At 39.7% G+C, this 23539-nt stretch overlaps 1 protein-coding gene and 1 long non-coding RNA gene across 3 annotated transcripts in view; one reads left to right on the top strand and one right to left on the bottom strand.

Moving 5' to 3' along the window:
* Window positions 1-20257, bottom strand: part of LOC106093182 (myeloid differentiation primary response protein MyD88) — an 88536-nt gene extending 68279 nt beyond the window's left edge. Inside the window, exons 1-4 of one of the 2 annotated variants that reach the window (XM_059369538.1) lie at window positions 19859-20257; window positions 14983-15441; window positions 7963-8222; window positions 7733-7901 (exon numbers count right to left, since the gene is read on the bottom strand). In XM_059369538.1, coding sequence (XP_059225521.1) covers window positions 7733-7901; window positions 7963-8222; window positions 14983-15403 — 850 coding nt within the window. In that variant the 5' untranslated portion in view covers window positions 15404-15441; window positions 19859-20257. The remainder of the gene's footprint in view (window positions 1-7732; window positions 7902-7962; window positions 8223-14982; window positions 15442-19858) is intronic. The other variant, XM_059369537.1, reaches the window with a different exon arrangement.
* Window positions 20067-22207, top strand: LOC131997821 (uncharacterized). The gene is made up of 2 exons (XR_009398440.1): window positions 20067-20157; window positions 21825-22207. It is a non-coding gene; the product is annotated as an uncharacterized LOC131997821 (long non-coding RNA).
* The last annotated feature ends 1332 nt before the right edge of the window (window positions 22208-23539 follow it).

Raw genomic sequence — 23539 nt, 5'->3', positions numbered from 1 at the left:
TTTTCGGAAAAGAAGCTTACTTGGCGAAAATTTCCTTTATGTGAAACGAATTATTTTTTTGCGTGCACTAATAGCTTGTCATATTCAAGGTACGGAGCGTCATGTCCAGCTGCTTGCTTATATTGATAAGCCCTCAATCTACGAGACCTTCCATTTCAAGAACTGAACTCTTCGTTTAAAACATACAACATTGTATGAGACAATTGAGAACTGAGTAAAACTGATAAACAAGACGCCAAGTAACGAGATGAATAAATGCATAAAATAAGCCCTTCAGCAAAAAGAAAGATTGATTCGGATAACAGTGAGTGCACGTTGTACAATGCATGTACATCGGGTACATTTTGATTCAAATAAAGTACTATTTTTCTTGTCGTCTGCTTTCGTAGTACGAAATTCGTACGAAGGCAACGTGGTTGATTTGGCAAAAACTCACTGTAGCGGCTATGAGTTCGAGATAAAAATACTCCCAAGTACAGAATGGTGGTTGGTTTTCATGATTATCTACTCAATAGCAACTTGTTCGTTTTACTCTATCTTCAGTGTCTCGCTCTTCAGTAGTCTTGAAAATCGTTTAAAACAATAATCGCTTTCTTCTTGATTCATACCTTGTCTCTACCAATACAATTACTTGGATCCTTAAATGAATTTCTCATCATTTTAAAAATAAATATAGAACAAATCAAAAAAAAAACATATTTTTGAATAAAAAGGCGGAAGAATAAGATATAGGAAATTTTTATGATTTTGCACGAACAACTGAAAATGGTAATTTACAAATACTTTTACAAAAAATCTGCACTTTGACAATATTAAAACTGCATGAAGGAGCGTTTTAATGCTTTTGCGATGTACCAAAGAGTTCTTAACTATAGTATTGTATCAAAAATCTCAATGGTTTGGCTGTTTTAGGCCAAAATAGGCAAAAAATTTTGAGTTTTTTACACGAAGTTTTTTTTAAATTAATATTTTCAGAGAATTGTAGCCCGAGAAATGAAAATAAGTCAAAATTTCAAATAATTTACGAAATATGATCCCAAGAAAATTTGCAAATTTTCCAAAGAACTAAAGTCTGAGAAAAACTACAAGTTAAAATCTGGAAGCTCGACATATGGTCTCGTGGACCTTTTTGCTCAGTACAATCCCAAGAATCGGAAACGCGAAGCTCCCCTTTAGATTTTTAAATCGTCCTAAAACAGTCCCTCAATTTTGAAAATAAGACGAATAGAGGTAAGGTTTTACGGCTCGATAAGGCGATACATGGCATTAGGTCAAACTTTCAAATAGTTTACGAAATATAAGACCAAGAAAATTTGTAAATTTTCTAAAAAAAAACTAGAGTTTTTTTAGTGGACTTTTTTGCTTAGTACAATCCAAAAAATCAGAAACGCGAAGGGCCTCTTTTGATGTTCAAATCGCCCCGCCCTATTAAATTTATATGCAACAGTCCCCTAATTTTGACAATAAGAAGAATAGGGCAAGGTTTTACGGCTTTATACGGCGATATATAGCTTGAAAGAGAGCGAAAAAGAGTGGAATTCAAAGATCGATTGAACTCTTCGTCGACTGAATTTAGTTCCATGCAAAATGGCAAGTTAATTCTGGTGGCGGTCTGCGAAAATGACATTATTATAGGGTGCATCGATAAATTCATCATAACTAAGTTAAAGGCCAAAATTGGAGAACACTTTAATGTCGGCGACAAAAGCGAACTTTGTCATTTTTTGGGAATGGAGATAGAACGCGATGGCGAAACTGGTAGCATCATACTTAGCCAGACTCAGTACATATGATGCTTTGAAGGAGTATGGTATGGAACAATGCAAATCCGTTTCAGTCCCATTGGATGTTGGTTACCAAGTAGACTGCAAGGGCGATTGCGAGAAGCCACAACAGGACAAGTCACTAGTTGGAACATTGACATGCATGGCAATTTGTACTAGGCCTAATATTTTACATTCGGTTACTAAACTGGCAGAGCGCAATTCGGAGGGAGCACATGACTCCGCTATGTTTAACATTTTACGTTACATGTCTGGGACGAACTACATAAAATTGGTTTATGAAAACAAAGGAACAAGCCAAGAAGGAAAATTGGATCTATCATAAGCAAAGTAAGCATATCGACATACGCTTTCATCATATACGGGAACTGGTAGAGAGAAAAGAGGTCGAACTGGTGTACTGTCAAACAGCTGACATGATGGCCGATCTGATGACGAAGAATCTGCTGAGGGTGCAGCATTAAAATTATCAATTAATGACTTTAAAGTAATTTTGAAGTAAATTTTTTGTTTTGTAACAAATCATCCATATTGAGAGCTATTCGTTTGAACCTTTGAGTGGAGCGGACGTATTTTTATTTCGCTCCGTAAGAATTTTCCGTACTTCGTAATAGGTAGTTATTTTCGCAGACATTTTTAAGTCACTCAGGGATAGCTACGATAGTGGTATCCAATATGCGGTTGATGATCTGCGTCTGTTTCCAGTGGAGCGGCAGACCTAGAGTCCACGAGTAGGCTTAGAATCGACTCCAAAGACACGACAGCTGGGGTGGTGGTATAAGGCCGTAGCATGTTGTCTTCAACTAACAATAACGCGAAACGTGGTTTTATTACTTATATATGAGCTATATGTCCCATTATAAGACATTTCTAAATATATCTAGCATAATTTAAAATGCTGCTTAAATCAAATCACGAACAAAATTGTTAAAATTTTATATATGAAAAATAATTTTTAAGTTGTGGTATTAATCCAGTAAACTTATCAATTTCAAAAAATAAACATTACTGTCATTTAAATTCGGAAGTGAAATTTCGAATTGAGTTTAGCAAGCAAACAAATTTAAATCGACACTTTAATGCTTGCTTTAAAATAAAAATTATCTTTGCTGATATGTATGTGTGTTTACTTGTTTTCTTTCTTATCGCATGAATTCGATCATTCGAACGATTATTCAATCGCGCTGCAGGTGTTTTAAAATATGCTTTAAATTCAATTAATCTAAGCTATTTGCAAAAATTTAATTTTATTTATTCAAAATGCACAATGTAAAATGGTTTTGTGCTAAGCCGTTGTATAGTGACTTTTAGACTGTAATCACGTACAATTAGATTTTAACACAGCTTCGTTAACATAAGTCCTTAGTTAGTTAGAATCTGTCGGAAAATGATTTTTTTCCTTCCCGGGAGTGCCTTAGTTGATTCTAATATTAAAAAAGAAACTAAAATTTGATGCGTGTACCAAGTTATGGCTTTTTTAACACCAAAGAAAAGAAGACAAGAAAAAAGTTATAAAATCACTAAAAAGTTTCCTAGCATGTTAATGGCATTGCCAACTAAACGGTTGATGAAGTTTTTGTAAAAGAGACTCTTATCTGTAATAATATAGAAACATTCGGAAGTGAAACATGCAAATGTAAGACGAAAGAATTCTTAATTTAACGAAAAAAGGACACTATTCGGTTTTGTTTTTGTAAACAGAGACAAACATTTTAGTGCAGTGGGCGATATTTTGTTTTTGTTAATTTATAATTTTCTAAAGCAAAATTTACAAATTCCGGCCTTAGTTGGTAATAAAAAATGGAGAAATTTATGACCATTCGTATTCATACAAAGAGTCCTTTTCATTTACTCCACATAAACGTAAAAGATTATTGAAGTAGAGCACAGCCACTGATATGTTATGCCAAGGGGTCTTTGCTAACACAGCTGTGTTAAAATATGATTGTACGTGTTTACAGTTTAAAAGTCACTATAAAATGGCTTAGCACAAAACCATTTTACATTGTGCATTTTGAATAAATATAATTAAATTTTTGATGTGGAGCTCACTAGCATAGCAAAGATTAATTGAATTTAAGGCATATTTTAAAACACCTGCAGCTTGATTGAATAATCGTTATAATTACTGCTACTATAATTCATTGCAAGATTGATCTTAAATACAGATTAACTTGCTGAAATTAACAGACAATTGTTGTGTGCAAAAGCGAAAGATTTTTACTGTGAGGGTTAGTGACCTCACAGCTGATCGAATTCATGCGATAAGAAAAAACAAAACTAGTAAACACACTTACATAACAGCAAAGATAATTTTTATTTTAAAAGCGAGCATTAAAGAGTCGATTTAAATTTTTTTCTGCTACTCTAAATTTGAAACTTCACTTGCGAATTTAAATGATAATAACGTCTATTTGAAAAAGAAAAATTTGCTGAATTAATATCACAACTTGAAAGTTATTTTGCATATATACAATTTTTACAATTTTGTTCGTGATTTAAGTAGCATTTTAAATTTTGCTAGATATATTTAGAAATGTCCTATAGTGGGACATATAGCTCGTATATAATTAATAAAACAACATTTCGCGTTATTGTAAGAATAGGCATTTTTATAGTTTTGTTTTCAAATAAAATGGATTATTTTGTAATCATAAACTCAATTTCTGAGACGTTTGATTTGCAAGAGCCGGAACAGACGGGTAGGATAACAGAAGATGGGTTTGCCATAACTTAAGATGATGGTTTAGATTCTAGGTAAACAGGTAGGGCCAGCAATTTAATTGTGCCTTTAACAGCTTAGCGCAAGTGCCTCACATTGGATAAAACTCGGAAATCACTCTTCTATCTTTTTTTATTCCTGTCATTTCCTCTAAATTACTCTCCGGCATAGAGTGCATAGGGTAGCAGTCAGGTCTGGTACTGCCGAGATAGAGCTATACAACGTGTATATACCGCCGGTTGGTGGCTGTGTCCCAATTAATGGCCAAGTCGTCTGGTTCTAAGAGACTTTAATGTGCATCACATTTCATTGCACGATTGAAGGCTCCACGTTTCCCACGGTGAATGAGGAAGCCCTCAAAAGGATTACGAGAAGGTGAAGCAGCTCGCCAGATATTTCCATTGCATCTCCTGATCTCCTGGGTGACGTATACTGGCAAGCCTTCATTTCTTTGGGATCAGACCACCTCCCCATAATTCTCACCATCGAGTGACCACCCGACTTCATAACTTCTGAGCGCCGGACGTTTATCAATCAGAAGAAGGTCGATTGGGCTGGCTTCAGAGAGTACACTAATCGCCGCTTCAGTGAACTGACACCCCCTCGAATGTGCTAGGTACCGAGAGGAAATTCCGAGACATCATTAATGCTTTATACCAGACGGTCGAATACCCTAAGTGCGGCCCAATATCCCGGCGCAGGCAGTGGTACTCGCAGACGAGCGTGATGGGATTTGCCATAAGTAAAGATGATGGTGTAGGTTCTAGGTAAACAGGTAGGGCGGGCAATTTACTTGTGCCTTTAACAGCTTAGCGCAAGTGCCTCACATTGGATAAAACTCGGAAATCACTCTTCTATCGTTTTTTTTTATTCCTGTAATTTTCTCTAAATTACTCTCCGGCATAGAGTGCATAGGGGTAGCAGTCAGGTCGGGTACAGCCGAGATAGAGCTATACAACGTATATATACCGCCGGTTGGTGGCCGTGTCCCAATTAATGGCCAAGTCGTCTGGTTCTAAGAGAATTTAATGTGCATGACATTTCATTGCACGATTAAAGGCTCCACGTTTCCCACGGTGAATGAGGAAGCCCTCAATAGGATTACGAGAAGGTGAAGCAGCTCGTCAGATATTTCCATTGCATCTCCTGATCTACTGGGTGACGTATACTGGCAAGCCTTCATTTCTTTGGGATCAGACCACCTCCCCATAATTCTCACCATCGACCGACCACCCGACTTCATAACTTCTGAGCGCCGGCCGTTTATCAATCAGAAGAAGGTCGATTGGGCTGGCTTCAGGGAGTACACTAACCGCCGCTTCAGTGAACTGACACCCCCTCGAATGTGCTAGGTGCCGAGAGGAAATCTCGAGACATGATTAATGCTTTATACCAGACGGTCGAATACCCCAAGTGCGGCCCAATATCCCGGCGCAGGCAGTGGTACACGCAGACGAGCGTGATGGGATTCGTTGTAAGGACCCCACTAATCCCAGAATCAGCGAGTTGAATCTGGAAATAAACACGGTAGTCAACGAACATAAGCGGACTTTGTGGCTGGAACACTTGGAGCAATGTAACTTAGGCACCGGTGTAGGCAAACTGTGGGCCACTGTTAAGTCACTCTCGAACCCCGGTAGACGGGATGACAGGACCTGAGTTACTTTTGGCGACGTAACCGTGACTGATCCGAAGAGATGCGCCAGGTTGTTCAACCGTCAATTGATTGTGCATCCCGAGATTGACAGGACAAGGAGAAGAGCCATTCGTCGTAACCGTGGTCTCCGAGCCGATGGATAGCCAACACAATTTACCGTGCGCGAAGTTACGAATCTCTCACTGATGCTGAACAATCTGTTTTTACCTGAAGTTGAGTGCCTTACTATTGTCCTCAGCCTGTCTTTGAACACTCTATCGTTCCCGATGTCTGGAAAATTAGCAGAGTGATCCCGCTACTGAAGTAGGAAAGGACCCGAATTTGGGGGAGTCGTACAGACGGATCTCCCTTCTCACCAGTACCCAAGACGCTTGAGGCATTACTCTTTCCGAGCCTCGGAGGAGAATTTCCATTCGCCAAGCATCAGCGTGGATTTCGAAGATTGCATAGCACAACAACTGCTTTGCATGCCATCTACGCACACAATTGCCGTGCTTCATTCAGCCCAGGCCATGTCATAGGACGATCCTCGTGGCACTGGACCTATCGAAGGCATTCGACACGGTCAGCCATGCCAAACTATTTGAGGATATCACCAACACGTCCCTCCAGCCAGGCCTGAAACGCTGGGTCGCGAATTATCTGTGTGGTCGCCAGTCCGTAGAGTGAAACAAGGAGTTCCCTGGCACTGTTTAACCTCTACCTATCCTCCATTCCACACTGTGAGCATTCCAAAACTATGTGGACTAATGCCGAAGCTATAAGGACGTCAAGAAAGAAGAGGCTATAAAACATCTGCTGCTGTGCTGTGAAGAGACTTTAGGTTCTTATTTCTTTGAGAACTTTACTGATTTTGCGGATGTGAACACTCGCAAGTTGTTGGGCTCTTTAAAACAATCTGGGTGGTTCAACGGAAGACACTAGAAGGCATCTTCCTTCTCTTGTTCCTGTGGTATCACAATGGACGAAAACGTCTAACCTAACCTAACCTTACCTATCCATGTTTAGGAGAAGTGATGGCAACCCGACACAACATGCATGATTTTACTTATCTTAGTCCTCTATGTCTCTCATTGTAAATAGTCAGTCAGTCACTTTTCAAGTCTCTCAAAGTGCAGTTCTTTTAAGTTTAATAAAACAAAGTGTCAAGTTATTTTTATCAATACTCAATACCGTGTACGATCGGTCAAATTTTAACCAATATTTTTTTCGGCGTGTGCATTGCATCGTTTCTGTTGTTTTATAATTTTTTTTTTTTTCATTTAAAAAGCGAATATGCATAATTTGGCACATACATCTTTTTGGCGGTAGGGAAAGAATGTGATACAGGAAACGTTGTAGTAAAGATTTACACCTTCAAAAAACACTAATATGTTGTCACTTGATTCGTTTGCCACTTCATCGAAATCAACTACTTTCCCTCTATAAGATCAAAATGAGATGAAAATGGAATTTTCAAATAAATTAGACGAAAATAAATATTTAATGCCCTCAACATAAATAGCTTGAATTGCAGGCTGCCATAGATTGAAATTCTCATAGTGTTGGTAATTTAAAATTAGGACGTACCTATTTGCAATGCCTGCGTGAAATCCACAAAGAATTTATTTTCCGCACTACTAAGAAAAGCGTTTGTCAAAATAACAATTAAGTATTTACAGCGTTCTTCGATGAGTTGTGTTAAGGCGACATGCTTAAATGCAACGCCTGCCAGAAGATCACGATCTTTTATGCAAAGCTGTAAGAAGAATTACAAAACTTTGGTCCTCAATAGGCTTACTGCTATAATTCTACCTCACCTTAAAATTGTATTCCGTATTATCCTCCAATTTCGTCAACATTTCAGTCACATAAGTTAAGTCGGCATCTGCATAAAGAACAAAGGCATCATATCTTTGAAGTGGCAAGCCTTTTTTTGCTCTTATAACGTCATCAGTTGTTAAAATATTTGGGTCAGTTCCATAACCGAACTCAACGTCGACTTCGCCAGAAAACTCTCCAGTGTCAAGCGATGATTCAATCTGCTGGTTTTTTCTGTGGAATGTTCTTGTGTCCTCAACTTAAAAAAAAGAAAAAAAAAATGTGGTAACAAAAACGCCATGGTACATTTAACACACAGAGAATAGTAAGTAAAATGTCAATATTATAAACGAATGGTTAACAAGAATACAATGAACTATTGTTGTCTAAATCCAGTACGCGTTTAGGTATAAGTGGAAGTACATTGTGATACCACAGGAGAAGGAATTCTGGTTCCATACAGATCGCTTTAAAAAGCACAACTTGTGAATGTTCACATCCGCTCATTCAGACAAGTCCTCAAAGAAATGGGAACCACAAAGACGATGTCTCTCCTTGCTTAACGTATTTACAGCGATACTCTGCTGTAAAAGTGCTGGGCATAAAAATATCCTCACGAATTTTTTTATGGTATAGCCGAGGTGGTTTTAACCAGGCCCACCATTGGGCCCCGGGCCAAAAAAATTTTGTTCGGTTGCATTTTTGCTGAGTGCGCATTTTTGCTTTTGTGTGCGGGATATCTTTAACAGTATCAACGAAATAACTTAAATTTGTATTCTAAATTTTCGTTATTCGTGATGGCAAACCGATTTACATTTTTTTGTTAACTACATTGCTTCGTCCCTACCAAGAATATTTGACTTTATATCTTTATGAAATTTGAAATGTATAGAGCGGAGGTGTTTCTTATACGATATGCAAAATTTCAGGGCCCTATTCGTGGGCTGTCTTATTAAGTAATCCCCTATCAATTTTTATTTGCGCAGCGAAATTTTCATTTGTGGTCCTTTTCCCAAAATTTCTCTATTGTTCGAAAGTGGTTCTCAAGCCCTATAAAATATTTCTTATATATTTTTTTTTAAGGAAAAGCTTCTAACTTTATCCTAACGAATATTGTTCTCCTTGTGCCTGAAGAAGATAAATTTTGTCAGGTATCCTTATCGGTTGAAAATTGAAAATCGGTTTAAAAACGCCTTAAAAAAATCGTTTTTTTTTTGGAGACTATAAAAGATATTCCGTACACAAAAATAAGTTTTTGTGGGGTTTTCGAGCTCTTTGAAAATCGGGCGGGCCATCAATGCGTTCGAACAAAATTTTGAGGGCCAAGATGATCAACTTAGAAGGTCCATCAATGGGCCCCCGGGCTTGAAATTTTGCACATAGTCTGTACAACGCCGCAGCTATTATCATATACAATTTAGATAGGATGGTCATCGTAGCATCGCCAATACATCCCTCCAGCAAGGCCTGAAACGCTGAGTCGCGAATTATCTGTGTGGTCGCCAGTTATTTGTGGAATTTAGGGATAAGAAACCATAGAGTGAAACAGGGAGTTCCCCAAGGCGGGGGACTGTATAACCTCTACCTATCCTCCCCCTTCAGACGGCATAGAGATCGTATCACATGCGGACCATGGTAATGGCGTCAGGCCCCCCACCCATTGTTGACATCTGCGATAGGTTGAAAATCTACCGCAACGAACTTGCCTCATATTTTGCTGCAAGAAATCTGAAGATATCTGCCACCAAATCATCAGCGACATTGTTTACTACACATACGCGTGGGTGAATGTCTTGCACATTCTCCCCACATGCCACAGCAATTTGCGATAAAGTCAAAAATAGCACTTAGGTTGGTCAGCTCTGCGATACGCAATGGAATAATATTCAGATCTGTCGTCTTCCGAACTGCAACCGGCTGTCTCCTCAGTTCTCATGTGGACCACCTCCATCAGGAGACAAAGATACTTCCCGTGTTAAGACATAACTGCATGTTGTCCAAGCAATACCTTTTGGGCTGTTATCGCAGAGACCATCCAAATCATCATCTTGCGGATAGATTTCCACCGCCCAGAAGCCTTAAAGTAGATCTACATGATCTAGAGCACGAGGTTCAGCGCTACAAAAGAGAACCTCTATATCAAGCGGGTCTAGGCAACATTCATGCAGACACGGCAGCAGATGCGGTTAATAGCTACCGGATGAATGTGGTCCCTGGAGAACGACCCCACGATCCCGCAGCATCTGAAGAATTTGATCACCAACCGCATCCGCAGAAATCAGGCAACAAACAATAGAACACTGAAGTATTTATGATATAAAATAAAACAATAATTATAATATATTCACATTTTTGATCCCTCAATTGGGACAAAAATTAAATTAAAATTAAAAAATTAAATTAAAATTAATTAATCTAAATTGACAAACCAAATTATCAACAGACATGATCAAACAAAAAATTTTTTCATTTAACCACTAAATTCAATGCAGCAGGATATTTGATTAAGGAAAAGCTTCTAACTCTATCCAAATGTATATTATTCTCCTTGTGCCTGTCCGAAAAAAAACAGCATTGAAGAAGCACCGTGGGCTGTGACGTAAGCCACATATCTTTTAGTCTTCTTTCACATTAAACAACAATCTAAGTAACATATCGTTAAAAAAACAATAGCATATTATTTAAAACGTGTTTTTATTTATTGCGAATGTTCACGTCCGCTAAATCAGACAGGTTTTTGAAGAAATGAGAACCTAAAATGGAACTCCTTCTGGCTGCTAGTGCGGGACACACACAAAGAAGGTGTTCTATAGTTTCTTCTTCTTCGATGTCCTCACAGCTTCTGCAAAAGTCGTTGATGGCAACCTTCAATCCGTCATCATGTTTTTCGATTAGAGAGTGAGCTGTCATGACGGACACAATGGCTGAGACGTCTGTTCTAGCCAGTGAAAGCAAAGCGGTAGGCCTCTTCAAGTCTAGATTAGGCCACATAGTTTTGGAATGCTCACAGCCTCCTCTTTGTGACCATCTATCATTCGTTGTCCTTCGGGACTGGTCCTGAAAACTTAGCTTACATATCGCTAGAGGCATACCCACAGATTCCAGTAACCCTGGAATGTGTAGGGTAGTTCCTAGTCTCGCAAGCTCGTCCGCTTTACAATTCCATGGGATATCTCTGTGGTCCGACACCCAGAACTGGTGACTTTTGAATTGCTCAACCATCTCGTTGAGAGATCTGCGACAGTCGAGATTGGTTTTTGGGTTCAGAAATACGTTCTCCAGGGAATTAATGGGTGTCTGACTGTCTGAGAAGATATTTATGCCAATCGTCGTTATGACATTATATCTTAGCCATTCCACCACTTCCTTAATTGCAAGGATCTCCGCTTGATACTCAATGCAGTTGTCGGGTAACCTAGATCTATATCTTTAGAGTACACTCCAAAGCCCACCTGGCCGTTTAGTTTGGAACCATTCTTATAGAAGTCTATGTAAGTTCTGTTACCAGGGATATCGTAGTTCCAATTGATTCTATCAGGAAAAGTGGTACAGTAATTTTTATCAAAAAGGGCTCAGGTAGGGTGTAATACACACTGCCAGGAACATAGGATATTGTATCAAGGACAATGAGAAAGCTCTCTTAACCTCACAGCAGTGGTGGCTACGATTTGCGTACCACAATGTTCAGAGGCATTACATGTAACATTAAATTCAGTACATTAGATGGTGTCGTCCTCAGTGCGGCTGTGATGCACAAACAAGCCATCCTATAGATCCGGTTTAGTATTGAGCAGTAGGTGGGCTTTTGAAGCGCCGTCCACCAGACCACAACACCATATAGCATTATAGGTCTGACAACTGCTGCATATACCCAACGCATGACGCGCGGTCTAAACCACAAACTTTTGCCAATAACTCTCTTGCAGGTGCATAGGGCAAGAGTTGCCTTTCTTGCCCTTTCCAAAATATTGGATTTTAAGTTTTATTTCCTGTCCAACAAAACACCCAGGTATTTTGCGCTTTCTGTTTCCTCACTAGACATTGTCCATACATTCTCTGACTTCTGGAAATACCCCACCGTAATAGGTCTCGAGGACAGAATCTTCTTTAGCCTAGAGGCCTCAGATATATCCTCCACGGAGCTGCACCATTCTACCCAGGATTTGTTCTGAGCCTTTCTAAGCTCGCCCTTATATTTTCTTAGCTCAGCCATATAGATGTCCCATTCGTGTGGAGCTCCTGTGGCTTTTGCGCTGTTGAAGAGTTTTCTGCAGTCCTTCCTTAGACCAACTAGCTCTGGAGTCCACCATGACGGTCGCTGTTTGCCCCTTGGCTTGGCACTAGGGCATGGTGACACAAGCGAGTCATTTAGGGCCTTCGTGATCCGCTTGACCACTATAGACGTGCAGAATTTGTGCCGAAATTTATCCCAATCCGCCTTTCTTCTATTTAGCCGACCACTACTTCAGTATTTTCTCCAAGGCTGAAACTAATATAACGATGATCAGAAAAGCTGTGGTCATCCAACAATTCCCAATCGCATTTTCTTCCACTTATATCTTCCGATACAATGTTAATATCTAGAACCTCCTGCCTGTTACTGGTAATAAAGGTCGGTCTATCTCCTTTATTACAAATCGCCAGATTACAAATTATAATATATTCAATAAGCAGCTCACACCTTTTGTTGACATCCGAACTTCTCCATACCTGGTGATGTGCATTAGCATCACTTCCTACAATGAGGCTTTTCTTCTCTACAGAAGCGGCTTCAACCAGCGACTTAAGGTTTGAAGGCGCTCCGGTCACCATCAGCCTAATCGTAATCCGGTCACCATCAGCGTAATCGGGCCAAAGTGCAGGATGCTGGAAGGGATAGAACTGACATTCCAAGCACTTCTACGGAAGCTGGAAAAAGAATCAGATCTCCCGAAGAGCATAATACTGCTAAAATGCTGGAGAAGAAAAAGAGCTCCCCGCTTTCAAGAACTCTGGGAAAACCAAGCCAGCCATCCCGCAACGGAGACTCCAGACAGTGTCCTGCGGAGGTAGACAAAGTCGGAACAGCAACGAAGGAAGCGCGCACGGCCACTGAGTCATCATGGAGGCCACAGCCATCACGGAAGGGGAAGATGGTCGCTGAGAATGGTAAGGAGACGCACTCTAACGCTAAAGTGGCAAGGAAGCACAACAGAGATGAGTTGACTTATGTAGTCATCAATATCGGCTGTGCATCCGGAAGGATTCCCCCAGATCATCGGTCCCAAGTGGAGTACGATCGGATTTATTAACATGTGTGGAACTCTTTAGAGGGCCCACCCATACAAATGATTAACTGCGAGTTTAAAGGGGAGATCTTTACGTCGGCGAAATGTATTGATACCGTCAAACAGCTCGTCAGAGGTATTCACGCTCCCTGGGAGGGCGCAAAGCTCGACCTGGCGAGAAAGGTGGATATCACCCAGCTCACAAAGACTACGGTCTTCATCAAGGGATGGGACAATAAATTTGCGACGGAACGCATGTTGGAATTCTTGGGCAAGCAAAACCAAGATTTGGCCGCAGAGAAGTGGGAGGTCTTCCACAGGGAGGAGAAGGAAGGAAGAACTCTCTTTGTGGTTGGCATTGATTAAGTCTCCGTGACAAGTTTGGCTAAGACTAAAAGCATGGCGTACTACGGGAACAAAGCTGTCATTTTCAAGATTGGGAAGACTAGGATAGGCAGAAATTTTCATTTTGCGACATCAGGCCGTGCAGTGGCAGGTGACTCTACACCACCCAACAAACAGGGAGCCGACAACGAGACAATCACGGCATCTCTCAATATTGGAAAGACTAGGAGAAGCAATGATCCTAATACTAAAATATCAGGCAGTGCAGTGGCGAGAGACCCAACACAGCCTAACAAATAGGAACCCGACGACGGACCCATCACTGACTTAAAGATTCGGAATACTGGGATAGGTAAAGATACTAATATTGAAACATTAGGCAGCGCAGCGACAGAGGTTTGAATGCAACCCAACGAACAGGGAGCCGATGATGCTACCATCACCTACTCCCAAGAAGCCCATTTACTTAAGATTTGGAGCCCATTTACTTAACTACTCTGGTTTTTGGGGGAGGTCAATTTGTTCAGGTGCAATGGAAGGCGGTCGTCCTCCAAGGACCACAATCACCTGATAGCTATTTACCGCATCTGCTACCGTGTCGGCATGAATGTTGTCAAGAACCACTTGTTATGCCTTTATCTAGGGGTTCTCTCTTGTAGCGCTGAATCTCACGCTCTAGGTCATGTAGATCTACCTTAGGGCTTAAGGCGGTGGATATCTATCCACAAAGCGATGATTTGGATGGTAGCTGCGATAACAGCCCAAAGGCATTGATCTGTCCCCGCAGAGGTAGGGTCTTTGTCTCCTGATGGAGTTGGTAAACATGAGAACTGAAGGAATAGCCCGTCGCAGTTCGAAGAGCAGCATTTTGACAGATCTGGGGCCTAATCACGGCATTTGATTTCGACATGTTCAAACGAATTGTAAACTTTTCGGATTACGAATAAACAATTATTTTCATTATTAATACTTTTTTCGCATACAAAAGGACGTAAAAACTTACATTTTGATAGTGACTTCTGTTTTTCTTTTTTGTTTATCTTCACCTAATAACGACGTTTTCAAAATTTAGGACAAATATAAGTCAAATCTATGATAAACAAAGATTGATCCTTGCCGACCTTATGCTCGACCACGCTAGTTCGGCAAATAATCATATCGAGAATTGAGCTCAGACTAAGGATACTGGAAACCGCAATCAAACAATTCGCGAGCACCATTTTACACAGTTTCATTTAAAACTGAAGCAGTTATTTTTCAACATAATGTTATTTATATTGGAACACTATGAACCATTATCTGCAAGTACTAAAAAACTGCTGAAACCGCAAGTAACACCACGACGAAATTAAGACACGTTCTTATGCTAACACTTACCCAAATTGTCGTTCTTATGTTAACTCTTACCCAAATTGTCGTAAATATCGTCGCAAACATCCCAACGGTCGATTACGCCCAAATATTTTTCCAAATGGGCGAAAGTTGCGGTTGTGGGGCTATTTGCGCACCACAGATTAAGAACAATTTCCATCGGATCATCGTTGCTTATATTGCTTTCGTCGAACAAACTCTTTTGTTTAGCCAAAAATGCAAGGCCTCGCCAATCCCGTTCGTAGCCTTCTTCAGATCGTAAAATTTTTTTTGAATTCATCAAATACGAGAGCTTCTTTCTAGAGCCCTTACTCAAAGCCGAAAGCGGTATATCCTGGAAGGTGATAGCTTCTAGACGTGAAGATGAAGTTGGAGCGTTCATTGCAGTGAGACTACCGCTAATGCTTATATTACTCGGATGTGTAGTTGAAATGGAACATACAAGGTTTTGCACCATTTTCGAACGTTTTGCAGTATTAACACAGAATTACGAGTCTAAAATAGTAAAATATGTATGTATGTAGAAATATGTGTGTAAATTGCATGCATATCTTATATATAAAAATCAATTTGTGTTTGTTTGTGTGTTTCATGAAATTTTCATCGATGGTGCATAATTATCCCGTGGTGAAAATAGGGTACTACATTTTTCGAGGGCCGCCACACCCCCAAAACTACCAATCACGACAATATGGGACTCAAATGAAAGGTATTTAGGATAAGAAAACGTAACTGATATCCAATTGTCGGACCCAGTGTAAGGGGGACTACCCCAACCCGCAAAACACCCCTTATCAGATATATTTACCGACCATGGAAATATGGGATCTGAATACGAATCTGATATCCAAATGGAGGACCAAGTTTATGAGGGTCCACCTCCTCCCCAAAACACACCCCAAAAAAGGCCTTATTTACTGACCATGGCAATATGGGGCTTAAATAAAAAGTATTTGAGTGTAGAATACGAATCTGATATCTAAATATAGGACCAAGTGTTTGGGGCCGCCTCTCCCAAAAACGACCGCCAAATACGACAAATTTACGACCATAGCAATATGGGGCTCAATGAAAGGTCTTTGGGAGTACAGCACGCATTTGATATCAATATTCGGGGAAAAGTGCTACGAGGATCGCCTTCAAATATAGACATGTGGCTACACCAACAACAACGGTAGCAGATGCGGTGTACAGCTATCGGGTGAATGTGATCTTTGAAGAAAAACAGCCACCAATTGCACTTGAAAAATTGACTTCCTCCGGCAAACCAGAGTAGTTCTTGCTCAGTTACGATACAACGGATGCAGCCACCTCAACTCCTACAGAGATAGGATAGATGCCAACGTTCGGAATGTACATATGTCCCTCTTGTGACCAGAGAACACACGACACACGTCACTTGTTTAACTGACCATCTACACCGAATCGACTTAAACCCATATCCCTCTGAACACACCCCACTTTAGCCGCATAGTTCCTGGATCTGTTTTTTGGGAACATGATATGCAAAAATTTGTAAACAAGTCGATTCACCGTGACATTTCAAAATTTCGGCAAATTTTTTTCGACCAATCAGAGCAAGACCAAGGTATATTTAATAACGATGGAACCGCAAATTTCAAAACAATATTGAATTCGCCAAGGCGTATCTATAAGTAGGCTGCATCGGCGAATTAGTAAGTGCTTCTAAGTTCGGCATGTACCAGTAGTCGGATTTGTAAGAAAGACTTTATATTAAAAAAAAGGTTGAGAAACGTCAATAATATTCTCAGCTTTCCTTGTAAGCAAAACTATTTCAGCTGAGTTTACGGATTATGTTAAACAACATTCAAAGTCAATTAAAATTTCAAGAATTCAAAATTAAATTTTTTGTGTTTTATTTGATTGTACAATATGTTCAATTAATAGAATAAGACTAATAGTTCGCGAGGAGCTTATAGCTACCAGGCGTTATTGTTGTTGTTGTTTGCTTGATTCTGTTGTGTCAAGATCCAGAAACTCTGCGACTAAGAAGGGGTGCGTTCACAGGGATCTGGATCCGAGTCGAGTGGGTCTGGCTGGGCAGTTACACACGTGACGTTTATCGTGTGCTCCTTGGTGACAATCGGGACATATATCCTGCACGTCGGCATCAATCCCTGCTCTGTAGAAGTTGAGGCGACTGCATCTGCCGGATCGTAATTGAGCCCGAACCACTCTGGTTTGCCGGGGTAGGTCAATTTCTTCAGGTGCAATGGAAGGCGGTCGTTCTCCGAGGACCACAATCACCCGATAACTATTCACCGCATCTTCTATCGTGTCTGCATGAATGTTGACGAGACACGTTTGATATGATGCTTGCTCTAAGCAATTGCAATGTATCTTTTTCAAATGTGTTTTAAAGTTGTATTTTCGTCATTATAACACTGTTTATGTGTGGAATATGGGATCAAATAAAACCTCGTTTTTAGATCTAAGAAAAAATTACATCTGAGTTAACCAGTATTTGATATTTAGATGTATTTCAAAATCAAAACAAAAATAGAAAAATTGTACTCAGCTGTTCGCATGACCTCACCTTATGAGTGCACCCTGGCCAGCACCCCAGCACTCCCGACAAGTGAGTTGAGGACCTTGTTTCTACTTTTGACATTATCGCAAATTGAATGACACAAAGTATTTTGGGACACTTGACGGTCGGAATGTTTCTCCATAGACCATCACATTCAGCTCATTATTCACCTCACGCGTATTTGTAGTGAACAATGTGGCTGAAGATTTGGTGGCGGATATCTTCAGATCTCTTGCAGCGAAATAAGAGGCAAGTTCGTTGATGTATATCGTCAATAGGTGGAGGACAGCTCGCCAGACATTTCCATTGCATCGCCCGATCCTGCCCGAGTGACGTATCCTGGCAAGCCGTCATTTCTTTGCGTTCAGACCACCACCCCACAATTCTTACCATCGACCGACCACCCGATTTTATAACCTCTGAGGGCAAGTCGTTTATCAATCAGAAGAAGTCCGATTGGGTCGATTTCAGAGAATACACCAATCGCCGCTTCAGTAAACCGACACCCCTCCTCAAATTTGCTAGAAGCTGAAAAGAAATTCCGAGACATCATTAAAGCAGCAGCCGCTCGCTTTATACCAGCCGCTGGAATACCCCAAGTTCGGGCCAATTTCCCGGCGCAGGCAGTGGTACTCGCAGACGAGCGTAATGGAATTCGTTGTACGGACCCCACTTATCCCAGAATCGAAATCTTATATAAACGGGGTATTCAACAAATGTAAGCGGAATTTGTGGCTGGAACAGCAATGTTACTTAGGTTCCGGTGTTGGCAAGCTGTGGTCTACTGTTAAGTCATTCTCGAACGCCGGTAGAAGGGATGACAGGACCTCAGTCACTTTTGGCGACGTCAATTGATTTTTGTTGTTGTAGCAGTGTGTTGTACAATGAGGCGGCAACCCTTGCCGATGAAGGACTCCATAGGGTAAATCCAGTACGTACAACCGGCTGCCATGTGCATTTATTGTGCATCCCGAGAGTTACAGGGCTAGAAGGAGAGTCATTCGTCGTATCCGCGGTCTCCTAGCCGATGGACAGCCATCACAATTTACCATGGACGAAGTTACGAATATCGTTCGTGGCGCAAAGTCATCCAAGGCGTTGGGCCCGACGGAATCTTCACATTGATGATGAACAATATGGTCCTCAACCTGTCTTTGAACACTTTTCTAGTACCCGACGTCTGGAAGATGGAAAGGAGCCGAGTAAGGGGGAGTTGTACCGACCGATCTCCGTTCACTCACCAGTAGCCAACACGCTTAAAGGACACGATCCTCTTTGGAGAATTTCCATTCGCCGAGCATCAGCATGGATTTCGAAGACTTCATACCAGAACAACTGCTTTGCATGCCATCACCGCACACATTTGTAGTGGCTGCAATCAGCCCAGGTCATGTGATAGGACGGCCTGAAACGCTTATCAGTGTGATCGCTAGCCATTTGCTTATTTTTAGGGATAGGAAATCGAAAACCGTAGAGTTAAACAGAGAGTTCCTCAGACGGCATAGAGATCGTACCAAAGCAATTTGCCATAAAGTCAAAAGTGGAAACAAGGTCCTAAGTCACTTGCCGGCAGCACGTGAACTGCTGACAAAGAAACCTTGTTGACCACGTGCAAAGCAATTTGCTGGTCTGTAAAAAGTTATGCAGCGACAGTGTTGTCCTTCAGCTCTGTGACACGCAGATCTGTCAGAATGCCGCTACTCGAACTGCGACGGGCTGTCACCTCAGTTCTCATGTAGACCACCTCCATCATGAGACAAAGATCCTACCCGTTCGAAGACATAATTACATGCTGTTTTAGCACTACTTTCTGGGATGTTATCGCAGTGACCATCCAAATCATGATCTTGTGGATAGGTATCTACCGCCCGGAAGCCTTAAGTTGGATCTACATGATCTAGAGCGTGAGATTCAGCGCTACAAGAGAGAACCTCTAAAATCTAGAATCATGCAGACGATAGACTGAACACTGCACACTGTCACAACAACAACAACGGGACCCCATACACCAATCACCCATTTGTAGAGAAAGCGGCACGGATATTTGCGAAACCAGGTGAGTCAGTGAGGCGGCGTCATTTGGAATAGGTGGGTGAATATTGTAAGAACGTTAATTGTTCCAATGCAAGAAACTTCCATTTTGGAAATCAAACTGTTGTTGACAAGTTAGTTGCTTCAACACTCTCAAAAAAATAACCTATTTCCATATTTGTTGGCTTATGTATCTCTTGGAGATTTCAGAGAACTTGAAAATAAGAATGTAGTTTAATTGTTCAATAGACCTGTTGGCTTTACTTTACATGCTTTGAAATAAATAAAATGAAATATCAAAAAAAAATGTTTTTATAATCGCAAGCTTACCTCAATAATAGTTCACTCACCTATTTATAACGTTGACTGCTGGGATGGCATGTAAGTTTTTTTAATAACACTTAAACGTTGACAGATATCAAAAATTGCTTTATATTTAGTTTTTTACTTTTCTGTGCATTTACGTGAATATAAGTCGTTCGGTAAATGTTCGGTAGCACGGAAATAATTTGAAAATTAAAGACGTAAATGTGTTTCAGCAGCACCTTGGATAGATAGCCACAACTTTATCGCACAAAAAGATAATTATTAATTGACTCGTAGTGTTAACGAACCAAATTCAATAAATTGTAAGTAAAAATATTATACATGAAGTCATATGAGCACAGTTTTCGAAACGAAACTTATTAAACACCAATTAATAACTTAATATGTTGTAAATAATACTCCTGATACCTGTTGCTTTGTTGCTTCTATATTGTTTGGACAGCTGATGATCTTCAGTCGACTTTCGACTAATCGATTAATCGTCTTTTTGTGTAAAAAAACCGAAGTCGACTTTTTGTGCTGTAACCATGCACGGTACAATTAAAAGGTAATGTTTGGTACTTTTTTCATTTTTCGCGTTGAAACTCCATATAAAAAATAATGAGCGGAACATATTGATGAAAAGTGATCGTTTCGCTACAAGGTGGATTTAAAAAGGTGGTCTCACGCGAACAGTAGGCCGGGTTTGACGGTATTAAGAAGCCAGATTTTTGTTTGCATTTTCTTTGTTGTTATCATCTTTCCCGCATATTCTTCGCCCAAGTACGCACAAGCATACACACACGCACACAAATTTTTTTGTGTGTGTTGGCAAAACGACGATCCGCTTGATGGCAAGATGGCGGATTGCACCATATAAATTTTGGTTGTTGTACAAATGAGACCACCTTTAATTACTTCGCCATGGTTTCGCTATAACTTGTTTTTCATCTAGAGAAAGGTTACATTTCACAACGCCCAAAAAGAGAACACCCACTGTCGCTGCGCAACAAGTCGTTTTCTTATACTATTGGGTTGCCCAAAAAGTAATTGCGGATTTTTCATATAGTCGGCGTTGACAAATTTTTTCACAACTTGTGACTCTGTAATTGCATTCTTTCTTCTGTCAGTTATCAGCTGCTACTTTAAGCTTGCTTTAGAAAAAAAGTGTAAAAAAGTATATTTGATTAAAGTTAATTCTAAGTTTTATTAAAAATGCATTTACTTTCTTTTAAAAAATTCGCAATTACTTTTTGGGCAACCCATATGTTTCCACTGCAACGCAAATCTAGATTTGCTATAAAATTTCACAAACCTCCATGGCGAAATAATAATAGGTGGCATCTTTTATGTGAAATCTGGACAACGAAAATTGACATGCCACGCGGCGCAAGAAAAATTCACATGTGTACGAAGAAATCAAAAAGGAGTTGGAGGAGATTCAAGGAATTGTAGTAATAACCACGCTGGAAATTAAAACAAATTTCCACAATTTAACAAATAAGAACAAGTAAGAATTTTCTCTTTCTTATGTAAGTCACCATTGGCTCAACTGGAGGATCACCCAAGATATATTTATTTACTGGTAGTGGCTGTTGCCCAACAACAAAATATTGAGAGAACTATCTGTCAAAATCAGTGATGTACTCTGATGTATTTACTTATCCCTTTTCGGATACATAATCTTGAAGATGTTGTCGAAGACACGATATCAGGGTTGTAAAATAGTAATATTTCAATAATTTGGTCATTTGCTAAACGATTCTCACGAAATTTAGCAAAAATGTTTCTTTTATAACTCCCGGCATTGCCGTTAAAGAAATCGGAACAAGTTTAGATATAAAAAAAGAAAAACAAAATATTTTGATTTTTCAAACTTGGATTTGTTTATTAAGAAAATTATTAGAGTTATACTATATACATTATAAGTTATTTTCATTACATTTTTAGACAATATATAATAATATTAAAAGAAATAATTATTTTTCAGACACAAGCTTGCCATGAGAAAACGAACCTGTGGAATACAGTGAGATGGAATTTTTGAATTTGGAACTTAAAAATTCAACGGAAAATGATTTTGAAGAAATTTCTCAATCCACTGCTATCTCCTCGGATAATGCCTCTTCAACTCCTCGAAGTACTAAAAAGAAAACAGGACAGAAATTTTGAACATGTATTTGAAAAAATCGAGAAATTAGAACATAAGGAAGAACAAGGAAAAAGGCATTAAATTCGGCTGGGCCGAACTTTGGATACCCACCACCTCGGGTATATATGTAAACCCCATTTCGTCACAATCCAATAAAAATTGGATAACTTAAGCATCCAAATTCGGCACGGACATTGAGTTGTCTAATATATATACCACTATTTAATTTGTAGAACAAAATATTGATCTTTTTAGCAGATATATCCAATTATAAACCTATCTGAACCATATTAATGTCGGATATCGTGAGGCTCAGAAAAACTCACTGTTCCAAATTTCAGCGAATCGGGTAATAAATAAAGGTTTTATGGGCTTCAGTCCCCTTATCGGCAGATTGGTCTATATGGCAGCTATATCTCAATATAGTCCGATCTGAACCATATTAAGGTCGGATGTTGGGAGGGTTTAAACTGCGAACTATTCCAAATTTGAGGAGATCGGTCTATAAGGCAGCTATATTTAAATATAGTCCGCTATATTTAAATATTTATTTATGTCAGATGCCAGGGGGCTTAAAATAACTCACTGTTTTAAATTTCAGCGAAATCAGGTAATAAATAAAGCTTTTATGGGCTTCAGACCCTTCATTGGGAGACCGGTCTATATGGTAGCTATATCTAAATATAGTCCGATCTGAACCATATTAGTTGTCAGTTGTCGAGAAGCCTTAAACTACTCATTGTTCAAGTTTCAGCAAAATCGGATGAAAAATAAAGTTTTTATGGGCATTAGACCCTTTATCGGAAAATCGGATTTGGCCCGTTCAAGAACTTAACCAGCGTGCACCAAAAAGACGTATCTATGGCAAATTTCAGCTCAATGTCTCAATTTTTGAAGGCTGTAGAGTGATTACAACAGACGGACGGACAGACACACGGACATCGTTACGATCTGAAATATATATACTTTGTAGGGTCGGAAATTGATATTTCGATGTGTTGCAAACGGAATGATTAAATGAATATACCCCCTATTCTACTGTGGTGGGTATAAAAAGAATAGAGCTGAACAAGAAAGATGGGAAGAAAAACTATACATGTTGGAGTTAGAGAAAAAGACAATTTTGAAAAGACATGAAGGACTTAATGATTTCCTATTTGGAAAATAAGTCCCATCGACAATAGATTTAATAAGTACATGTAAAACATGTAAAAAGTCTGAATTACATTTAAAATGTTTGCCATTGTTTGTTTACTTTTATATGCAACTAGCTGACCCGGGCCCGCTCCGCTGCGCCTTCTTTTACTTTATATGGAACAAAAGTTTCTTGGGATATTTATTTTCGACAATTAAAGATCTTTTAGTGAAATACCATGCTAACTTGACTAACAGTTTAACAATATAAGTACCTTTATCTGATGATCCATATGATCATATGATCTTTATTGGTCAACGAATTTAAGTTTGGATGTAAGGTGTACTCCATTCTTAAAATACTTCATTTCAGCCCGATATTCTCATGATGTCTGATTTAGTGGTGTTTTAGGGGGAGT

This window comes from Stomoxys calcitrans, chromosome 5 (assembly GCF_963082655.1).
Source record: "Stomoxys calcitrans chromosome 5, idStoCalc2.1, whole genome shotgun sequence".
In the NCBI taxonomy this organism is placed as follows: Eukaryota; Metazoa; Arthropoda; class Insecta; order Diptera; family Muscidae; genus Stomoxys; species Stomoxys calcitrans.
The sequence above is the reverse complement of the archived record's forward strand: the minus strand, read 5'-3'. Positions and strand labels throughout refer to the sequence as shown.